At 36.9% G+C, this 21,258-nt stretch overlaps 2 protein-coding genes across 22 annotated transcripts in view; one reads left to right on the top strand and one right to left on the bottom strand.

Annotated features, from left to right (window-relative positions):
- LOC138706539 (coiled-coil domain-containing protein AGAP005037) overlaps positions 1-21,258 on the top strand; it is a 1,408,895-nt gene that overhangs the window by 1,110,702 nt on the left and 276,935 nt on the right. The window lies entirely within an intron of this gene.
- The window catches only part of LOC138706542 (sushi, von Willebrand factor type A, EGF and pentraxin domain-containing protein 1-like), a 53,282-nt gene continuing 34,589 nt past the window's right edge, over positions 2,566-21,258 (bottom strand). Inside the window, exons 4-5 of the mRNA XM_069835967.1 lie at positions 19,394-19,614; positions 2,566-6,650 (exon numbers count right to left, since the gene is read on the bottom strand). Of these exons, the coding sequence (XP_069692068.1) occupies positions 5,901-6,650; positions 19,394-19,614 (971 nt within the window). The 3' untranslated portion in view covers positions 2,566-5,900. The remainder of the gene's footprint in view (positions 6,651-19,393; positions 19,615-21,258) is intronic.

The raw sequence follows: 21,258 nt of genomic DNA, 5'->3' as shown, positions 1-21,258 counted from the left end.
CAAGGGTTTCCATTACATTTGCTCAAAAAATAAGAAAAAAATAATAATGCAGTCGAGTGTAAAAATTTTCTCCAAAAAATTCAAATATATAAAAAATAAAGTATGGAAATCCAAAAATCGGATTTTACTCATGTTATTTCTTTTCCCTGAGTGAGTTTAAATGCAGTATATATAGATTGCTTATATTGCAAGAGGAATTCCTACAGGTACCATACATTGAAGGTAAACAAAAATGTCGGGAAGACACAATATTAAAGAGTGAACTTAGTGGTCACGTGGCACTATTTGGAGAAGACGGGTCTCTATATAATATATGGCAAATGGAGCACTTCTGAGTCGTAAGTACTGCGGATTTTCCTGATAGTTCGTAATTCAATATCTACATATTTATATTTTATTGTTCTACATACTAGTCTACTCTGTAGTTCTGTAATTTCGTTAGTTGAAAAGGGGAAGTTAAGGAATTTAAGATTGCCAAGAATGTAGAAATTCGATTCCTGGTACAACCTGTGAGATTTTTAGTTTGCAGATCATTTGTAGAGTGGCTTTTTCAGCATTGTTTTATGATAATTGCATTTTTCGCCATTATCCTCTGTAGAATTAAATAAGGGCTTGCAGACCAAGTTACGATGTGGGGTATTTGTGAAATTTGTGGTGGGGAAACGTGCATTTCCTCACAGTGCTCATGTTCGTCTCCCCATTCACCTTCTACCGTTGCTCGTATATCGCTCTTTTCGTAATTCCATTTTCTTCGGAATAGCATCTGTATTTGGTGAAGTACATTTAACAAACAACAAGTAGCATAGATTCGAAGGAAACTTCAAATTACATCATTCTCACGGAGAATTTCAACGTTTTTGCGTTATTCAAATGTTGACGTTTTTCTTCCACTTTGTATCCTTACAGATTTACATGGACAGAACTGAAAGCAGTGACAGAGAATGTCATGGAAAGCGTAGGAATTCAAATATAAAACAAAATGAAAATACTCTGTGTTCATTTCAGCGTAACACAATCAACAAGTGCACGAAATGTGAAATACAAGTCAGCGGTACTCAACCAGACACACGTAGACCCTTCAAGATAATTATTATGTGAAAGTTAGTCGATTGTTACATATTTTTGCACTATAGAAATATATTCATGGCCAGTGCTGTCACTGTTGAGTGCCTGTCGGGTATAAGCTGTCGTAGTTCAGTTTCCAGCTGGATTATGGGCTCAAGAGATGGGAGGGAATTTGAGCCCTGGTACAACCTACGGGTTTTGTGGTGCTACATTGTCTTTATCCCATTATCATTGACCAATATCAGAACATTTAGCTAACACTTCTTCCACCAAAAGGAGACTCCAGTTGGATTTCGAATATATACTGCGTGTTCAGTTCAAAGTGTGTCATGGCTCGCTATATGCCGTCATGTGGCTAGCCGATGAGCCTAGAGAATTAAATCTTCCTACACTTCCGCAAAGGCGTATTACCTATGTGCCAGAGAAGTTGCCTGGCAAGTACGGCGTTCATTCTGAAGGGTACTTACCGATACGTACGGTATTGCCATTAATGGCAGGAATGTGAACTGTTTGGAAACATGTACTGAGGTGGGTTTTTTTCTTTATGGGGAGAGGGTTAAGACGATTACTTACGTAATTGTTGACATTAACTTCGACGGTCAACATGGACACGGACCATTTGATTTGTGTTGTGGAATGTTGCCGTTACAGATGATAACAAATAGGCTACATTGCGTACGATTTGCCCGCGCAAAATACAGTTCGAAAGAGGTTATGGGTAGCACACTGACCGTACAGACCGCCATCTGTTGCTACGACGTTCAAGTTATACCGTACACGTTCTCAAGTTCAGATTGAACGCCTTGAATAATAGGCAACTTCTCTGGCATAAAAGCTGAAACTCGCTTCAAATCGCTGACTCACAACAGTGACGTCATGACACACTTTGAAATGAACACCCAATAGACATGTCCTACGAGTTTTCTGATGGACAGTGTGACTACTGTACGCATGTGTACTCTTCCGTTTTTTCGGTTTCTTGCTATTTTTATTCCACCATATCTCCAAGTCGCTGTTATGTCGTCTGAGAACAAGCAATTATTATTATTATTATTATTATTATTATTATTATTATTATTATTATTATTATTATTATTATTATTATTATTATTACTTCGAAAAATATGAGAGCCCACAAACTTTTCTATAATAGAAATTCAAAATTTCTTTCACCAGTCTTCAGATGCATTAAAAATGCCAACAGAAAACAAAAAATTTCCGGACCCATATTGATATAACTTTTTTCTTCTCTACATATGAGGAATCTATAGGGCTTACCCGAAGTTTTGCCCACCATTTTCGATACACCCTGTATAACTGAAAACCTCCACGGAAGAAGAGTATAACCAATAAATATATAACACACGTTTCAGGAAAAATAATAATAATTTCACTGGCATATTTCGTTAGGTCTTTGTTTACTAGCAGAACTATTTGACTAATCAAGAATACAAGGTTATTTAGCTATTGAATGCAAATGTTTGTTGTCATAAATGAATACTCCAAAATTACTTTTTTCCACTTAAGGAAAGTATGTACTTCCATATCTTACAATGTTAAATTCCTCAATGTTGGGTACATATTTCTCAGAAGTTATAAAAGATACAATTGTAGAAAAAATAGGGCACATCTAACACACCTTTATGTATACAACCGGTTAAATAAATTTAAATTTCCACTGAGCGGTTTGCAAAAAAAAAATAAATAAATAAATTCATTGTTAACATTTTTTTGCATTAAGAATTACTACAAATTATTTTTTTTTTTGGCAGAAGATAGAAATAATCTTAATTTTTTAACCTACTGTGTAAAATACCATCACATTGATATTGTACATTAATTTCAGCCTTCTGGGTACAATACTTTCTGAGAAAAGTGCATCAATGTCACAAAAATAAGAAAGTGCAGAAAAATGGTGTCGAAGTTTCCGTACCATGAAATCTTAAATTCCTCAATTTTGGGAGTATTTTTCTCAGAAGTGATAAAAGACACAAATGTAGGAAAAATAGGGCATATGTAACATACTTTTATGTATAGAATCGGCTAAATAAATTCAAAATTCCACCGAGTGGTTGGCAAAAATTTTTTTGTATTAAGAATTACTAAAATATTTTTGCTAGAGATATGGCTAAAAATTGACAATTAGAAGAAATAAAATCATATTATAATTTTACACATATTAAACTACCGAAAAACGATAAAAACCAAATTTTCATTTTTTTTTTTTGTCAAAATTCGGTGTACAGACTCCTCTTAAATCGCATATTTCATTAATTTGGTGTTAAATCCTTTTTTCGGGGAAGTCTTCAATTGTATAAGGCTCATAGTAGTAGCTGGTTGAGTACTACTGTTACATTCGATGTCAGTTGAAGAACGAGATGGTTTCTAGAAATGAGGTAATTGTATTTCTCAAATCCACAGACGTAGAGGTCGTTACGCGATAGGAAGGCAGTCATATAATTCTCGTTCCAGAACAGTCTGAAAGTAAACCAATGCTTTTCTGGCACACAACGTTTGAGAGAAATTCGACACTGTTACAGTGTCAATGTCTTTATGAGCAATACACATTTCATTGCATACTCATGCATATTCTGTCCGCTCTGCAGCAGCTGTTAGGAGGAAATTAGATATAATTAACAATTTACCTCATAATACAGTCTGATCCGTTTGGATATGGATAATATTAATTATTATAAAGCTATTATGATAGTAGGAAAAAATTTCTTGCTGGTTATATTATGATTAAAATATGGGAATTTCCATATATGACAATCAACAATTCATAATCTGAAACGACAAATGAAAATCGTAGATTATTAAAATGGCTACTACAAATCAACAGCAGGCACGATATGTTCTTTAGTATGCTAAATTTGAGAGTGTTAAAAGAATTAAAAGGGAATTTCGACATGAGCATGGTGTGCGTAATGTACCTAAATACGATTCCATAATGTTGTGGTATCGAACATGTGTAGAAACAGGTTCTATGTTGAAAAAAACATGCAGGAGGTCGCAGGTGGAACCCAGTATGAGAAGCAGCTATCTATTGGCTTGGCCCCCAAACACCCTAGATCTAACCCTTCCTGACTTCTTGTGTAGGGTTTTGTTAAAGACATTGTCTATTCACAGAAACTCAGGAACATTGATGATCTGAGAGTAAAAATTACTCAAGCTTTTCAACAAATCACCCCTCTTATGTTACAATGGACATGGGCTGAATTGCATCACCGTTATGAGTTGTGCAGGATGCGCAATGGGGGTCATGTTGAGCTCTGAGGAATCTCCCATCTTTCAGCGTTGTATGCACAAAGTTTCAACAAATAAAGTTCAGTAGTAAATGTTTTATGGTGCTTTTATTTTACCCATACCCAAACGGATCACAGTGTACTTCTCTGAACTGGTCTTAAAAATATGCATACATATGCAACTGTCCCTTTATTCAACTAATACATTGCAATCAACTTGTGTTCGTCTCGTCTGTCTCCAAAAGATGGCATAACTTAGTAATATACGAATATAGATAATTGATAAGCCAGTGTATGTTCGTAAAACATAAAAATTTGGAATAAATATTAATTAAAATATCTTTAGCTGTAGTAATCAAACCAAAGAACTGGATTAAACTTAAATTATTGATACATCAGAATATTTTCTTTAAGAGAAAGTCTGTTAAACGCAAAATGAAGGGAATTTAAATATCACTTGACATAATAAAATCATACTAAAAATTAAGTAACTGAATTGAATGTTGAAGAAAATTTAGTAATAATTGTCTTTAACGATATGTTCATAATATTTTAGACGTCTATTGAAGACGATTCTTTTTGTTTCAAAATTTTAGGTGCATTATAAAGGTTATTTCCTAGTTCAACTGGTACGACATACGTAGATACACTTCCCATGATGCATCATTTATATCGATATGGCGATAAATTGTCTGAAGTTCGGGAAATCACTTCTTGATTGGGACTCGTAGATCAATGAGGAGCAATTAAATGCTAGTCATTGAATTCTACCCAGAGCTATATTACATTGTCCCGCGTGGTCTAAGACATCATGTCTTGGACTAGCGTTATGGAATGGGCAGAAATGGGAGAAGAAATTTGTCATACAATTTTGGCCGGTGTTTGGGAATTTTGGGAGCTACAGTGAAATTCAGTTTCGCAAACCACCTATAACGGCTAAAGAGAGATTACGACAGTATAATAGTCTATTGGACGATAGAAAGACTAAACTAAAAGCTAAAGAAAATCTGACGAGAATATGAACATTCGAACCTAGGACCTCACGCCTGCTAGTGTATGACGTTAACAGTTTGGCTACGGCTCCTATTAGAATAGAAATTATAGTAACTCTGTAAACTGCCGCTCATGTAAATCATTATCAATAATTGTAGATTAAATAAGTTAGTGTTCATTTATATTTATGTGAAGAAGGTGCTTTGATAGTCATCTAGTCTATGTACTACCCTAACTCATAAATAAAAAGATAACTCTGGTAATAAATATTTTTACGGTAGGCCATCAACTCCTATAATCAATACGTTTTGCAATAGAGGATCCAAATCCTAACCCGATATACGTTTCAATAAAATTTTGCGTATCTATCCTTCTGCATTACCATTTCCGAAGGCGCTGAATGGGATCTACTTCTATTTTTATTTTATTGTCACTTTCTTACATGAACAATTCCTACAACTGGACAGTTGCTGCAGTGCGGACACCACATTTTTATTCTTCCTATCGCGTACGAGCACAACCCATATCGCCTTGGTCTAACAGACATAACAAGTGATAGACAAAATGGCACTTGCGATCCTTTCAAGGGAGTCGAGCTCAGAAATCTCCACACACAGGCTTCGCTCCCTTAATGACTGCCCCGCCAAACACTCTGACTGGCGTACTGGCCCAAGATATCAGCAGGCGTCTCTTATCCACCGGAGAGCCTCGCCCCACCGTACACTGATTGTAGCTCTTCAACACCAGCTCTAGTCCTGGATTCAAGGCTGCAAAATTAGTGTCCGAGCCTTCAATTCCGAAACCCCAAGATTGAAGGTACGACCTCTCTCCTCTTATTAGCGGATCTCCATCTACTTTCGCGGCGCGTTTCTCCTTTATTTCCGGAGAGTCTTGATGACTTCTTCTCGTGACGGATCTCCTCCCCCTACCTCTGGCATGATCCTCAGGCCATCTGACGCTGGAGGTGCCTGGACTGTTGCCCGGTTTCTTGCTTGATGATTTTGGAGTCGATCTCGTGGCCCTGGGCTCTTCGGGCCAGCGTATCGCCTTCCTCTGAAACCTATCCTCGCCTGTAAGTGCCCTCAGAGTCTGTCTAAAGCCGCGGAAAGGAGTAAGAGACAACCAGTTGGGAGTCTTGCCGTAGTTGGAAGGTAGGTTCAAGGCGTTCTCCGAGGTCTTGATTCTGACGAGACCCGGAGAGCCAAGAAGGTTGTGGGGACGCTGGGATGTCAGCAGGTTGAAACCATATATCTCGCCCTCGATGCCGTCGTCTAACCCCTTGTCGAAATCGGTGTATTCTTGTCCCACCACAACATCGCCGCCTCCTGGGATTATTATCCCTTTCAGCTGTAAGAAAACAAAAATTAGTTAATACTATTTTACGTAAACAGTCTCAAAATCCGAGTTGCCCACAGTCTAGTAGCAATAAGTTTGCTCAAAGTCTCTGTCTATAGATGGATACATAGATTTTTTCGTTCCATAATATTACTACAGTTGTTTTACATCTAGAATAAAACAAAACATGTTCAATTCCTACGTTTAACCCCTGATCACTATATTATAACAGATTGCTCATGCTTATAGGTTTGACGGCAACAACTTTTTATCAAGTTTACTATAGGCTACTGCCATCTAGCGACAGTAGGAGGAGTCACGTCATAACTCCCATTTGAATTGCGTAGAGCAACTGTACTTCCATCTAGCGGTTGTTTTAAATCGACGGTGGCGATCCTGGTGGTTGTTCTCTTCCACATGCTACCGTTTTAGCATTACGATGGCCAATCTGTTATAATAATAATAATGATTTATTTTAGCTGGCAGAGTTAAGGCCGTAAGGCCTTCTCTTCCACTCAACCAGCAAAAAGAGTATATACATATGCATGAACTTACAAAGAATTCACAGTTTGATTTAGATTAGAGTTACATGTATACAAGAGTTATTTACGAATTAAACAACAAAATACTATGAACTATTAATTGAACACTGAAATAAACTATGTAGCAGAATTAAGCTAAAATACATAGAATGTTGTTAATATATTTCAAATAATATTAGATAATAGAAAGAGATTATTAGCGTGATCAGGGGTTTAACACAGAAAAATGTAAATATGAAATATATACAGAGAATTGTTACATTAAGTTGGCCTGAATGGTGCAGTTCATAGAGTGCTGGCCTTCTGTGCCCGAGGTTGCGGGTTCGATCCCTACCCAGGTCGATATACTGTCAAGAATTTATCTACAGAATAGAAGCTGTGAGATATTAAGTGAAAATTTGTTCGTTTTTTTTTTTTTTTAGTTTTATTTATAAGCGGAAGAAATTTAATTACAGCTCCTAAGCAAAGTAGTGGGTCTCATTTGCTACATGTAAAATACATCTTTGTTCATGAATATCGGTATAAATTCCATTACCATTTCTGCCAATGTCATTGTCCCATGCGTTTTAACATCGGGGTCAGTTCAGATCTGTGGGCAATATAGATACAAAGGATCCAACAGAATATGCGACTCTTTGGGTTTCGGGTGATATAACCCATATAATGGAATGTATAAGTAGCTAAGAAAGTCGGAGATATTTTCTTAGGACACGTTTGGAAACGCCAAATTATTATTCTAGAACATATGAAATTTGTTTGGGTAAGAAGAATTTAATTCGAGTGTTAAGGCCTACCGTTTCAGTGTTTTTATATTTAGCTCTATATTTATTTATTTACTTACTTATGTATTTATTTATCTATCTATCTATTTATTAATTTATTTAATTGAAGAGCAATTGATTACAGCAATCAAGGAATCCATTTTTAACAACTCTTCAAGCATATAATTAACTGAATAAGAGAATTTATCCCTCAAAATTTCTACTAGTATACCATGCAGTGCCGTTAAACAAAGCGTTAAATCATTTTCGAGTGTTGACCGGGAAATCATGGACAGAATTTTCCCTCTCCCCCCTCTCTGTTAATTGCCTGTCTCATCCATAGCGATGTGCCAATCAAAACGTACCTAATTAATATTTTAATTCATCAAACCTATTTTCAGGCTGTACAAAAGGTGTTGAGTTTGACTATAGTAAAAAGATGACAAGGAATTCGTAATTGCGTGGATCGTTCAAGCTGTGATTTCAAGTCATATAGGTCACCGCTTGATGTGTATCATCTTAGCATAAACATAAAACAAAGATCTTGAACTTTTAATAGGCTAAATATAGTAAACAATGCAAAAAATAATATTTATTTATCGATTTATTTATTTATTTATTTATTATTTACTTACATATTTATTTATATAACAGGGCAAAGCTCCAATTACAATAGACAGTACAAATATTTGTTTAGAACATAAAATTGGAGATAATATGAAAAAAGAGATAAAAACAGATACAAATGCAAGATGCAAGTGTAAATACAAATGAAAAATGAAAAAAAAAACACACACACAAATACATACTACGTAAATAAAAGACACAGATATAGATATAATTGAAAAATACAAAAAAAAAAAGAATGAAAAATAGATAAATATAAATATCAAAACCAAAAGATGTAAAATGTAGCTATAAATGGCAAATTACGGAGTAACAAATAGATAGCAATACTATTTAAAATCAACTACCGTCAGTATATATTTAAGAAAACGTTTATATTTCATATAAGAAATGCTGAAATCTAGATCCCATGTTTTACACACTTTATTCAATTTTGAACACATTTTTAACACTGGTGAATTTTTATGTGCAGAAGTGTTCGGTTTTTTTTTTATAATATAACAATTGACGATTTCTTAAATGTGACGTTCTAACGTTAAGCTGGATTTGTGATAATATTTCGCTATTATCCAGTGACATCTTAAAAATCTGATCCACATCTCAATAAAATGTTTTAGATTTCCATATTCTAATAATATGGATCTTAATCATTATTATAATAGTTTTTATTATGAGTTGCACTCATTAGCAGTGACGGCATCTGAAATTCGGTAATCGAAAATATCCCGGTAATCGAAAATATCCGTTGTAAAACATTAAAAACATAGTAAATTTATAATCACGGATAATGAATGCATAATGACAACAGGATCTTTAGTTACACACTTGAATTTGCGTCCTGTTGACATTCGTGGAGTAGAGTCATGCACATTCTCTTCGAAAGAAGCTATAGTTTGAAATTGGCATTCCATTCATACCCGTCGACTGGACTGTTACCACTCTGCCAGGAAGAGCGTTTAGGTTTGGAGTATCAACAGGTGCGGAGTAGTGGCAATGTTGTCATGGCGACGTAATATTTAGTAATATAGCTCTTACATCAGGAACCAGAAGTAAGTAATTCATGGCTGGCTGTGAAACGAGCGAGTACGGGTTAAAATCCTGGTTGGGACAAGTTACCTGGTTGAGGTTTTTCCGGGGGTTTTCCTCAACCTAATAAGATCCGGGAAACTTACGGCGCTGGACCCTGGACTCATTTCGCCATTATTATCACCTTCATCTCACTCAGACGAAAGATAATCATAGCAGTTGATAAAGCGTCGTAAAATAACCAGTTTAAAAAATCTCCATTTTGAGATATGGCGAGATGAATGTTCCACTTTGTACACAGCTTTATGATGTACTTACTTTCTTTGTATATAGAAAAATATATGCAACTATCCATCTTGTAATTCGGGAGAACCACCATCAAAAGAAACATAATATCTTAATGAATGAATCATAATCTAAAAATTCATGTTTTGGCGCTTACTTTCTTTTGCCTTCTGACGCAAGAGGTGAGGAGCTCAACCAATTCCGTCCTATATCCTTTTCGCTGTAAGAAAAATCCTAATGTAAACACAAGCACGTGGCTGTTATACCCGTGATTGGCTCCCAGTCGAAACACTACACGACTCAGGAAAATATAGTTCCGTATGTGGAAATGATAACCTTGTATTATTTGAAAATAAAAATTGAATTCTAGTTATTAAATACGACGAAACATGTAACTTCACTCATATGTAACACGCTATGTAAAAGAAAAGCTACTTTTATATTTTGTTATTTACGTTGTAAGCGGATGAATACTAAGAGTAATACCAAGATAGTCGTTCCTGTAATATACTGGGCCACTTGAGCCTGTTCTCGTAAACACGTGATAGTATAGCTTCTGCATCCTCAATGTTATGGTTACCAGTACTAAATATAAGAGTGGAAATTCTCTCAAAACCGGAGAGAAAGAAAAATAGTGTTGAATGTACATAATATGTAAGTTCAAATTACTAAATTATAAAGTAACAGTTTCCTAAGCAAACCAATGCATAGTAGTGAGGTTAGGTCTACTTTGACGAGTAACGGAAAATGTTTAACATGAAACAGAATATACAGGAGTGGGAGGGATCACTTACTGAGAATCTCTGGCGCCAAACTGCGGCCAATCAAGCCTCACTTCAGTCACGTGCCATTTGTTTACTGTAGGATTATTCTTACAACGAAAAGATTATAATATCGCGTATTGGCTAACGGCCAAAGCAGCTTTCAGCATGCGATGCGTATAAATATGATTTTAATATTAGTATATCGAAGACTAAACTCACAGCCAAGAGTAAACGAACGAAACTTTTTGTTGAATGTAATTATAATTTCATTAATTTTTAATCACCGTTATTTATTTTGTGTAATTCCAGTTTTCATTTAATTTAATTATTTTCACAGTGAAGGCAGCACACCAAAGCAGCAGGTTCCACTGCTCAAAGGATGTTCAGAATTCAATAGAAATTAGTGACTAACTTTTTTGAAATCCATTAGTTCTTCGAAGATTATTTTTTAACCATAGATATTTTTGATTCTCTGTATCAGAAGAAATATCTTGGAGCAACAGTAACAAATATAAATGACACTCGGGAGGAAATTAAACGCAGAATAAATATGGGAAATGCGTGTTATTATTCGGTTGAGAAGCTCTTATCATCCAGTCTGCTGTCCAAAAATCTGAAAGTTAGAATTTATAAAACAGTTATATTACCGGTTCTTCTGTATGGTTGTGAAACTTGGACTCTCACTCTGAGAGAGGAACATAGGTTAAGGGTGTTTGAGAATAAGGTGCTTAGGAAAATATTTGGGGCTAAGCGGGATGAAGTTACAGGAGAATGGAGAAAGTTACACAACACAGAACTGCACGCATTGTATTCTTCACCTGACATAATTAGGAACTTAAAATCCAGACGTTTGAGATGGGCAGGGCATGTAGCACGTATGGGCGAATCCAGAAATGCATATAGAGTGTTAGTTGGGAGACCGGAGGCAAAAAGACCTTTAGGGAGGCCGAGACGTAGATGGGAGGATAATATTAAAATGGATTTGAGGGAGGTGGGGTATGATGATAGAGACTGGATTAATCTTGCACAGGATAGGGACCGATGGCGGGCTTATGTGAGGACGGCAATGAACCTTCGGGTTCCTTAAAAGCCATTTGTAAGTAAGTAAATAAGTAAGTATCAGAAGTTTATAGGACACTGTGTTGACACTGTTCGATACGTCGTCTCTATACGAATCAGAGTTTAAGCCACAGTCGCATTTGTCGCATTTTGCTACTCGACTTCTAAAGATGCAACAAACTTTTAATGTAAATGTGCAAAATGCAACAACCACATTGGACTTCAGAAACGAAGATGATAATGTAGAAAATGAAATCAGAGATGTGTTTGAACTTGAACTAAACTGAATTTAAATGGAATGCTAATGGCATGGGCAATGTTGAAAAAGGTATTGAGCAATAGCTGTTCAGGAATGGATTTCAAAGATTTGGTGCAATTCATGTAAGTTAAGTGAACAATTTCTTCTAATTGATTTATATAATTCCATCGTATACTGTAAATTGTGATGGAGAATTTTGTGCGTGAATATTGTGAAAACTGGAATTAGAAACCGCCTTTCAGTAAAAGAGTTAGCACTCTGCTAAAAATAAATCTTGAAGGGTCTACTCGTAAAGAATTTCAATGTTTAGAGTGCTCATAAAATAACGGACTTTAATGTGATGTAAATTCAGCTGTAATTGATTCTAGACATACCTATGTGTAATGATTTACTTACATAAGTATATCTAAAGTGAGGTAAGATACATTGAAAGTAATAAAACTCCAAGAAAAAATTACATAACTTTTTGTTTCTGGATACTTTATTAATTTTATCTTTCTGTAGAATTATTTATAATATTGCACAAGCTTTTCGCAATTTGCACAAATGTAATTTTATGTTTGTGCATTTTTTGCGACAATTATTTATTTTGTAGCTTAAACCCTGTACGAATACAATGAATATATAAATGAATGTATAAATAAACATACATATATATAAACTAAAAATAAATAAAGAAAGGAGTGTGTCAGTAAAGTTATGAACTAATTAATTAATCAATAAATAGAGGATTGAATAAGTAAAGAAAATAATAAAACCAAATATTTCTTTACTCTCTCCAGCAATATCCTTAACATTTCTACCGTTTTCAAGGCGTTGCATAATATTTACTTTGCCAGAAATACTCAGACTTGAAAGTGTTTGTGACATGATGCCTTACTGTTATGCGAGAGCTTGGATTTTCGTCACAACAACAGACCACGTTGTACTGTTTTCTGTTTTCTTTAGACTCGAACGCATTCTACTAAATCGATGGAGCAGTGTACTTCTTTTTGAGAAGAGGGAAACATTCGTGTGACTTTCATGTAATATCCGTTAAAGATGTCTTAAGCGTTGCGTATATAGGGTAATTCACGAGGTTTTATCGTCCTTTACGGAGCTTATTTCCGAAGACATCCTGAGCAAAAAATGTTATATAAACATGGGTCCTATTCTTAATATTTACAGAGTTACGTTTCGTTATTGGAACGCATTGCTGTGAACGCGTGATCTTGGTCAGCGAGCAGTCAGCAGCCAGCACGAGCGCTACGGAAATCAAAGACATCCGTATGCAGTTACGTGGCGCAACGAGTGCCGTTCACAAGCGTGCGGCCAAGTGTACTCAAGCGGACGGCGACATTTTTTTTTAAATGCGTTGTAAAGTCTCCAAGACTGTAAATAGGATGCAAAATTGAACTGCAAATAATTAAGTCGGTGGAAGTGGTGTGGTTTGTAATAATTGTTGTGATAAGTGCGTAAGAACGATGTAATTTTCTAGTTAAAAATTAGAAAAAGATTTCTGTACGAAGTACTAAGGAGTTCACACCACATTTTTAGCTTCATAATACTTGCCAATTAAAGAAATGATATTTCTAAATGGTTCATTCTCTATTTGTATTATTATTTTACCTTCAAACTAAAGAAAAAACGTATTTTACAAACAACTTTAAATGAGTGTAACTCTGAAAATACTGAGAATAGAAACTATGTTTATATGACTTTTTTGCTCAAAATTTCTTTAGAAATAAGCTCCGTAAAGGACGGTAAATCCTATTGAATCACCTTGTATAATGGGTCTTCAGAGATGTTAAATTCCTTGTTTTATAAACAACATAGCTAGTAAGTTAACACTACTTTTTATTTTGTCAGTTTCATTGTTCTCAGAATAACGCGATTTGTTCCTTTGTTTTATAAATCGAATTACTGTAGTAAAATATTTTGATAGCAATTATCGTGGACCTGATATTACTTTAATTGCATTTTGATCTGCCTGTAAATTGAATTTCGCTATGCATGTGCGTATTAGTGCATCTCTGTCATTCCCCCAAGCTGTGTTGGATGAGGTAATTAATGTGGGAGTATTCTGTGCTATTAACGAACCCAGTCTATGATTTCCCAGTCCACTCCCGTCCAAAACTGACCTCTCTTTCAGTGCCAAATACGAGCAGCATTGCATTTCGCACATAACCAACTTTCGAATACTGCATATTGATAACATCTGCAAAATTAAGGTGGATTTACATGTTTTCACAGGCTTTCAAGGATGGTGTGATCCCAGGGATTATTCAGTATAAGTAGGCCTATGGCCAGTATATAATAATTTACGAATAGTATACGCTTTTCTATTTCATGAAGCAACATAAAAGATTATTAGTTAAATATTCGTCTTACGCGTTTCGCCACAATTCAACTTCTTTATAATTATCTTCCAAAAGACACGCACGAATAGCAAGTATTTACGATAAAATCGTTGAAGATGACAGCTTATTTTGTGAGAAGGGATGCGAAACGAGGTCACAAGCCGAGTGTAGCAACCCTACGAAAAAAAATAAAATAATTTTTAACAACTAATCGTTCGTCGTTGTCGGTATAGAGACAATTCTCCCGACTTTTATATTCCTGTATTCCTCTTCATTGTAATAGTGAATTACATTAAAAACAGATGGTGGTATAGCTCAGTGATAGAGCATTCGACTGAAGATCGTGAGGTCCCTGGTTCGAACCCCTGTATCCCCTAATTTCTTATAATTATATTTAATTCTTAAATGATTCATATAGTTATCAATAAAATAGTTGTTGAAGGAATTTATTGTATTTGTTTGTCTTTTACCAAAAGTAGTCACTTCTAAAAGTAGATCTGACATTGTCTGAACCGCTTTATTGATCGGTTGCCATTAGTCTAACGCCAACACAACCACTACTACAGAGAGACTGAACTGCACTGCCGAGTGTGCGAGAGACGGTTTGTCGCTTGTTGCATGGTGTTCGTGCCGGTCGCACGCTGCCTGGTCGACCTACATTATGTGAGCAAACGCTCTGTATACATGTATAATGTATATATTTATGGAACTTTGTTGTAATTTAATTAATTTGTTTCAAGTGGACAAACGTATTTATAGGTGAAATTAAAAGTACTAGTTTTGAAATTGCAAACGGAAAAAGAAGAGGGAGAAGATAATGGGAACAAGGAGAAAATAAAGAGAACAGAGAGAAGATGGAGAACAAGGAAAAGACAAGAACAAGGGGTACAGAAAGAGAACAAGGGAATTACAGGCAGAACACAAGGGGTACGAGAAGAACAAGGGGATTACAAGGAGAACAAGGGAATTACAAGGAGAACAAGGGAATTACAAGGAGAACAAGGGGAATAGAAGGAGAATATGAAGAAAATACAAAGAGAACAAAAGAAATACAAAGAGAACAAGGGAAATACAAGTAGAACAAAGGGAAATACAAGGGGAACAAATGTAATACAAGTTGAACAATAGAGAATACAAGAGAACAAGGGTAATACAAGTAGAAAAAATAAAATACAAGGATAACAATTGTAATACAAGTAGAACAAGAGAGAATACAAGAGAACAAGGGTAATACAAATAGAAAAAATGAAATACAAGAAGAACAAGTATAATACAAGCAGAACAAGGGAATACAAGGAGAACAAGAATAATACGCAAACAAGGAAATACAAGGGGAAGGCGAGAAAATCAAGGGTAATACAAGGAGAACAAGGGTAATATAAAGAGAACACGGAAATGCAAGGGGAAGACGAGGAAATTAAAAGGAATGCGAACAGAACAAAGGGAATACAAGGGGGAATAAAGATAATACCATGCAATATTGTACGTAAAGGACGTGCAACACAGTTAAGATATGCACTTGTCGATTTTTGTCGTCGCAATTTGGTCCGTGCTTATTAATTTCACCAATCTGTTCGTGCTTACAGGCTAGTATCATCACGACTACTACGAACAGTTCAAGTAGATTTATTTACGTTGTGTTTACTAAATTACCGGCAATCGTAACCATTTTCACTGGCAATTGAGGGGAGCAAATCACGTCTTACTTCATTGGAGAGGTACGAACCGATGTCTCCTGAACTTGACCGACTTTCTAGCCGTTGTCGTGTGCCGTAAGCCCCTCTTGAGGCCAGCTCGTAATTACGTGGCCGTCAAGACCTGAACGACGCGCCTGGACACAGTGTTTTCTCTGATTACATTGTCTGATCGGAGCGACTGGCCTGTGGGCGCTGATATCCGAGACGTGTCTGGGTTACTGCCGGATATCCGCTATATCGCTCAATCAATGACCAAGCTGTTAATCGGGCTTTGTTACAGCTTTCCCAGCCGCCTTAATCCTTTCAGCTCAGACAACTTCTTTCGGAGCTATTATCTACTGTATGTCTCGCCAAAAATAACTCTGAAGTCTCTGTCAACAAAAGGAATTTCTCAACACCAGATCGCTTTTTTATTTTTAACATCCGACTGTAATGTGACATGATATTATAAATGCTTAAAGTTATTTTTGATGGCATTCATTCATTCATAGTATCCTGTCCAAGGACAGGTCTTTCATTGCAAACCGAGCATTCTCCGACGTTTCCTATTTTCCGCCTTCCCCTTATTCTTCGCATACTAAACGACATTTCATACAAGTTGAGAGGATGCGAAGGCATTTCTTTCCCCTTCTACTTGCCCTGAGTCCGTCAGTAACAGACCGGTAGCTGTTACCTCTTATACCTGCACTCCCCCAAGTTGTACACACAAGAAAATAAAATATTAAACAAAGTACACAAGTGGATATAAAATACAGTGATACAGATGTCTGAAAATTACATATTTCAGTATTTTAATGTAGTTCTTACAATATTTTCAACTAATAATTAATTAAATTAAGGAATGTTAGTTTGTATTATGAAGTCAGGAAGGAGCGACACAGTGAAGCTTGTCCCGTTGTGTATGCTTAGAGTTGCAACTAGCGGTGAAGAAAACATTTATCTTCTGCTGTCAGTAGTTTTTTAATGTGTCAGCCTAGATCATATATGTAACAGATAACTCCTCGCTACGTTAAAATCGGCAGCACTTTGAAGAGAACAACCGACAGGATCGCCACCCGTCCGCCGTAAACGAACACGAGGTGGCAGCACAGTCGCTAATGGAATTCAAGTGGGTATTATGACGTGACTCCTTATGTAAGAACTAGATGGCAGCATAGTAAACCTGACAAAAGTTGTTAACCTCAAAGCCTATAACCCCGACATATCTATTACATATATGATCTAGGGTGTCAGTTAATATAAACAGCAATAAAATGAAATACAAATGCTTAATATAGATTTTCGAAATATAGATTACCGGTAAACATTATTTTCAATAATAAGAATTTTTACTATGTTCAAAGTCAATTAGTCAAACGTTCGTAAGATGGACAGTAGCATCTTCTCCTTCACGAATCGTAAAGAGTGCGAGTAGAGGGGAAGGCCTATCAACCAAACTGAAATGGGGATTAGAGTCGTGGAGAAGAATGGAGTGTCTGAAATGGACAGACAGGATAAGAAATGAAGCTTTACAAGAGAGTGGGTGAAGAAAGAATTATCCTGAAAATGATCAGGGAGACAAATTGGCTGCATCACTGACTGAGAAGAAATTGCCTTCTGAAGGATGGACTGATGGGAAGAATGGTGAACGGGAGAAAAGTTCGGAGGAGAAGAAGAAGATATAAGATAGACAACGTTATGGTACATGGATCGCGTGCGCAGACTAAGAGCCTAGATCATATATACCCAGATTGCTCGGCGTTATAGGCTTGGACGATAACAACTTTTGTTAGGTTTACTATGCTGCCATCTAGTTGTTACATAAGGAGTTACGTCATAACTCACATTTGAATTGCATTAGGGACTGTACTGCCATCTCGTGTTCGTTTACGGCGGACGGGTGGCTATCCTGGCGGTTGTTCTTTTCAAAGTGCAACCGATTTTAACATAGAGATGAGCAATCTATATGTGATCTGGGCTAAGAGGAAGGCGGGAAAGAGTCCACACCTGTGGAGTAACGGTCAGCGCGTCTGGCTGCGAAACCAGGTGGCCCGGGTTCGAATCCCGGTCGGGGCAAGTTACCTGGTTGAGGTTTTTTTCCGGGGTTTTCCCTCAACCCAATACGAGCAAATGCTGGGTAACTTTCGGTGCTGGACCCCAGACTCATTTTACCGGCATTATCATCTTCATTTCATTCAGACGCTAAATAACCTAGATGTTGATACAGCGTCGTAAAATAACCCAATAAAAATGCGGAACAGAGGGATGCTGGGTTTGCAGTAAAAGACCTGCCCTTGGGCAGAACACTCAATGAATGAATGAATGAATGAATGCATGAATGAATGGTAACCTATTAAGAGCTTTTTTTTTGTACTCTGTCCGAAGAATAAGCTCTTAAAAACAGCACAGATATTTCTCCCCATCCGCTGTATAGGGCGCTTAATGGGACAATGCAAGCCTAAGTTCTCGAAAAACTAAACCAAGCACTATACTTTGATGACTTGATAGTCAACTCGACAAATGGGTCCAAATCCCGTCTTCAAATTTGACCATTGTTTTGAACAATATCGGAAATTACAAACGTTAATGTAATGAAATATCCATATGTAGATGAAATTATTGGGGATCATCAGTGTGGTTTCAGAATATTGTACGAAATGGAAATATAAAAATTGGAGATTTATCCTTCGGCGAAGTGGAAAAATTCAAATATCTTGGAGCAACAGTAACAAATGCAAATGACACTCAGGAGGAAATTAAACGCAGAATAAATATGGGAAATTCCTGTTATTATTCGGTTGAGAAGCTTTTGTCATCTAGTCTGCTGTCAAAAAATCTGAAAGTTAGAATTTATACAACAGTTATATTACCGGTTGTTCTGTATGGCTGTGAAACTTGGACTCTCACTTTGAGAGAGGAACAGAGATTGAGGGTTTTTGAGAATAAGGTTCTTAGGAAACTATTTGGGGCTAAGAGGGATGAAGTTACAGGAGAACTGAGAAAGTTACACAACGCAGAGCTGCACGCATTGTATCCTTCACCTGACATAATTAGGAACATTAAATCCAGACGTAGCACGTATGGGTGAATCCAGAAATGCATATAGAATGTTAGTTGGGAAGCCAGAGGGAAAAAGACCTTTGGGGAGGCCGAGACGTAGATGGGAAGATAATATTAAAATGGATTTGAGGGAGGTGGGATATGATGATAGGGACTGGATTAATCTCGCTCAGGATAGGGACCGATGGCGGGCTTATGTGAGGGCGGCAATGAACCTCCGGGTTCCTTAAAAGCCAGTAAGTAAGTAATGTAATGAAATAATTGACAATTGTTAAAACTCATTCGCCAACTTATTTCGATTGGGTTATGAAACCGGCGGGGAGTACCGTATTAGTAAACCAGTGCATGTGAGCTCACCCGCCAGTCGTCCCCCGCGGCTTTGAGCTTCCCGTCCACGTGCAAGGCCCACTGTCCGGCCGCGTTGCTCCAGGATTGGCAGAAGTGATACCATCGCCCGTGTGCGATGTCCATGGGTACGCTCATCAACTCTTGCTCCAACACCTCGAGCTTCACCTGGGCCCTGCGGCCGTGCCGGGGCGGCTCCAGCCAGGACCGCACCAGTCGATCCTTCTCATCCTCTACAGACACACAAACACACACATTAGTACAGAAAGGCGCTTCGAGCCTGGACCAGTTTGTGAGAACAGATAGGCTCAATGCTTACAACGCCAACGTTGCTCTTTTTTGTTCGTGAGTGCACACAGTGATTCGTAAGAGCAGCTGAGTTGGTCACTACCGGATAAAAGGCGGACGTCTTTGGTGGTTAATTGAGGAGTGTGATTCCAAACCTCGCTCAGTTAATGTGGTCATTTTTATGGGTTATACATGTTTTTAGACCTCTATCATATTTTAAGCTTTCTTCCAAAACAGTGCCAATCCTTGTCTAAAAGTTTGTGTTAGTGTTCACGTCACTTGAAAACTCGCTCACAAGCAAACATTCTGATGGGGGGGGGGGCAGATAAAAAGAAGTTAATTCTTTTACTTTCGCCATGTTAATAATGTCAAAAGAAGTGCTTATACAAATTTTGGCCACTCGACCGCAATAAGTTTGTCAGGGGCCGTTAACAGAGAGAAAACACAATTTCATTGGGAAAAAAAATATATTGGAACTGACATGGCAATTGTTGAGCTATTTTTCAACATATTCTCCACTGGAATTGAGACATTTGCCTTACTATGGTATTGACAGAGAGGTGCAGACGGCTGTCAAACGCAGGTTCCGATCCCAGGCTGCTGAGTTCTACGACACAAGGACAAATGTCTCAATTTCGGTGGGGGATATGTTGACAAATAGTGCAACAATTGCTGTATGTGTTTCAATAAATCTTTCCATGCAATTGTGCTTTTTTTCTGTAAACGACCCCAGAGAAAATCACTTTCTGAACGGCCTCGTAATTGCGGCCGAGTGGCCAAAATTTGTATAAGCATTTCTTTTGGCGTTATTAACATGGTGGAAGAAAAAAAATTAACTTTTTTATCTGCCCCCATCAGAATGTTCGCTTGTCAGTCCGTAGAGTAGTGGATAAAAAAACTAGCACAGTCCTTTCAGAAAAATGGACTGAATGCATTTTGAGATCACATCTTCAATTGCATTCGAGATTAGTGGGTTCATACTCGGTCAGGGGCGGTAAAAGTTCTCAATTTTTTTTTTTCAGAAAGGAAGTAAAGTTGGAGTACTCGTTTCCTAACCTCATGGCAGTAACAGAATCCTGTCCCTAAGTAAAAAGGGCTCCAGTACAAATTAACCCGCTTTCTAAATTCTATAAAAGATCTTGAGACACAAAACAGTATTATTATTATTATTATTATTATTATTATTATTATTATTATTATTATTATTATTATTATTATTAGAGAAGAAGGTGGAAATATGGGCTAGGAGTGGTAATATGGGTTACCTCGTTTTTTACTATATACTTACGGTGTTGTTACCTAGCGAAAAAGCTCTAAAAATACATCTCACGTCCATCAGTCTGCGTGCACAAAGACACAAACCAGTTGCCTTTTTGGTGTGGATTTGGTGTGTTCTTTGTGTTTCTCATCAATTTCAAAGTTTTTGCAGGTATGTGGTTTCATTTTATTGAAAGAAATATATTTCGTGTTTAGAAATCACGCTTGATGTGTTGCACTGATTAAGACTAGCTCCATCACATGGCATAAGAGTAAATATTTATTTAGGACAACAATTGCCATACATAATCTTAGAAACCATCATGAGTCGA

The sequence above is a fragment of the Periplaneta americana genome, chromosome 9, assembly GCF_040183065.1.
Source record: "Periplaneta americana isolate PAMFEO1 chromosome 9, P.americana_PAMFEO1_priV1, whole genome shotgun sequence".
Lineage (NCBI taxonomy): Eukaryota > Metazoa > Arthropoda > Insecta > Blattodea > Blattidae > Periplaneta > Periplaneta americana.
Note: the sequence above shows the minus strand (reverse complement) of the source record. Positions and strands in the feature narration are given on the sequence as shown.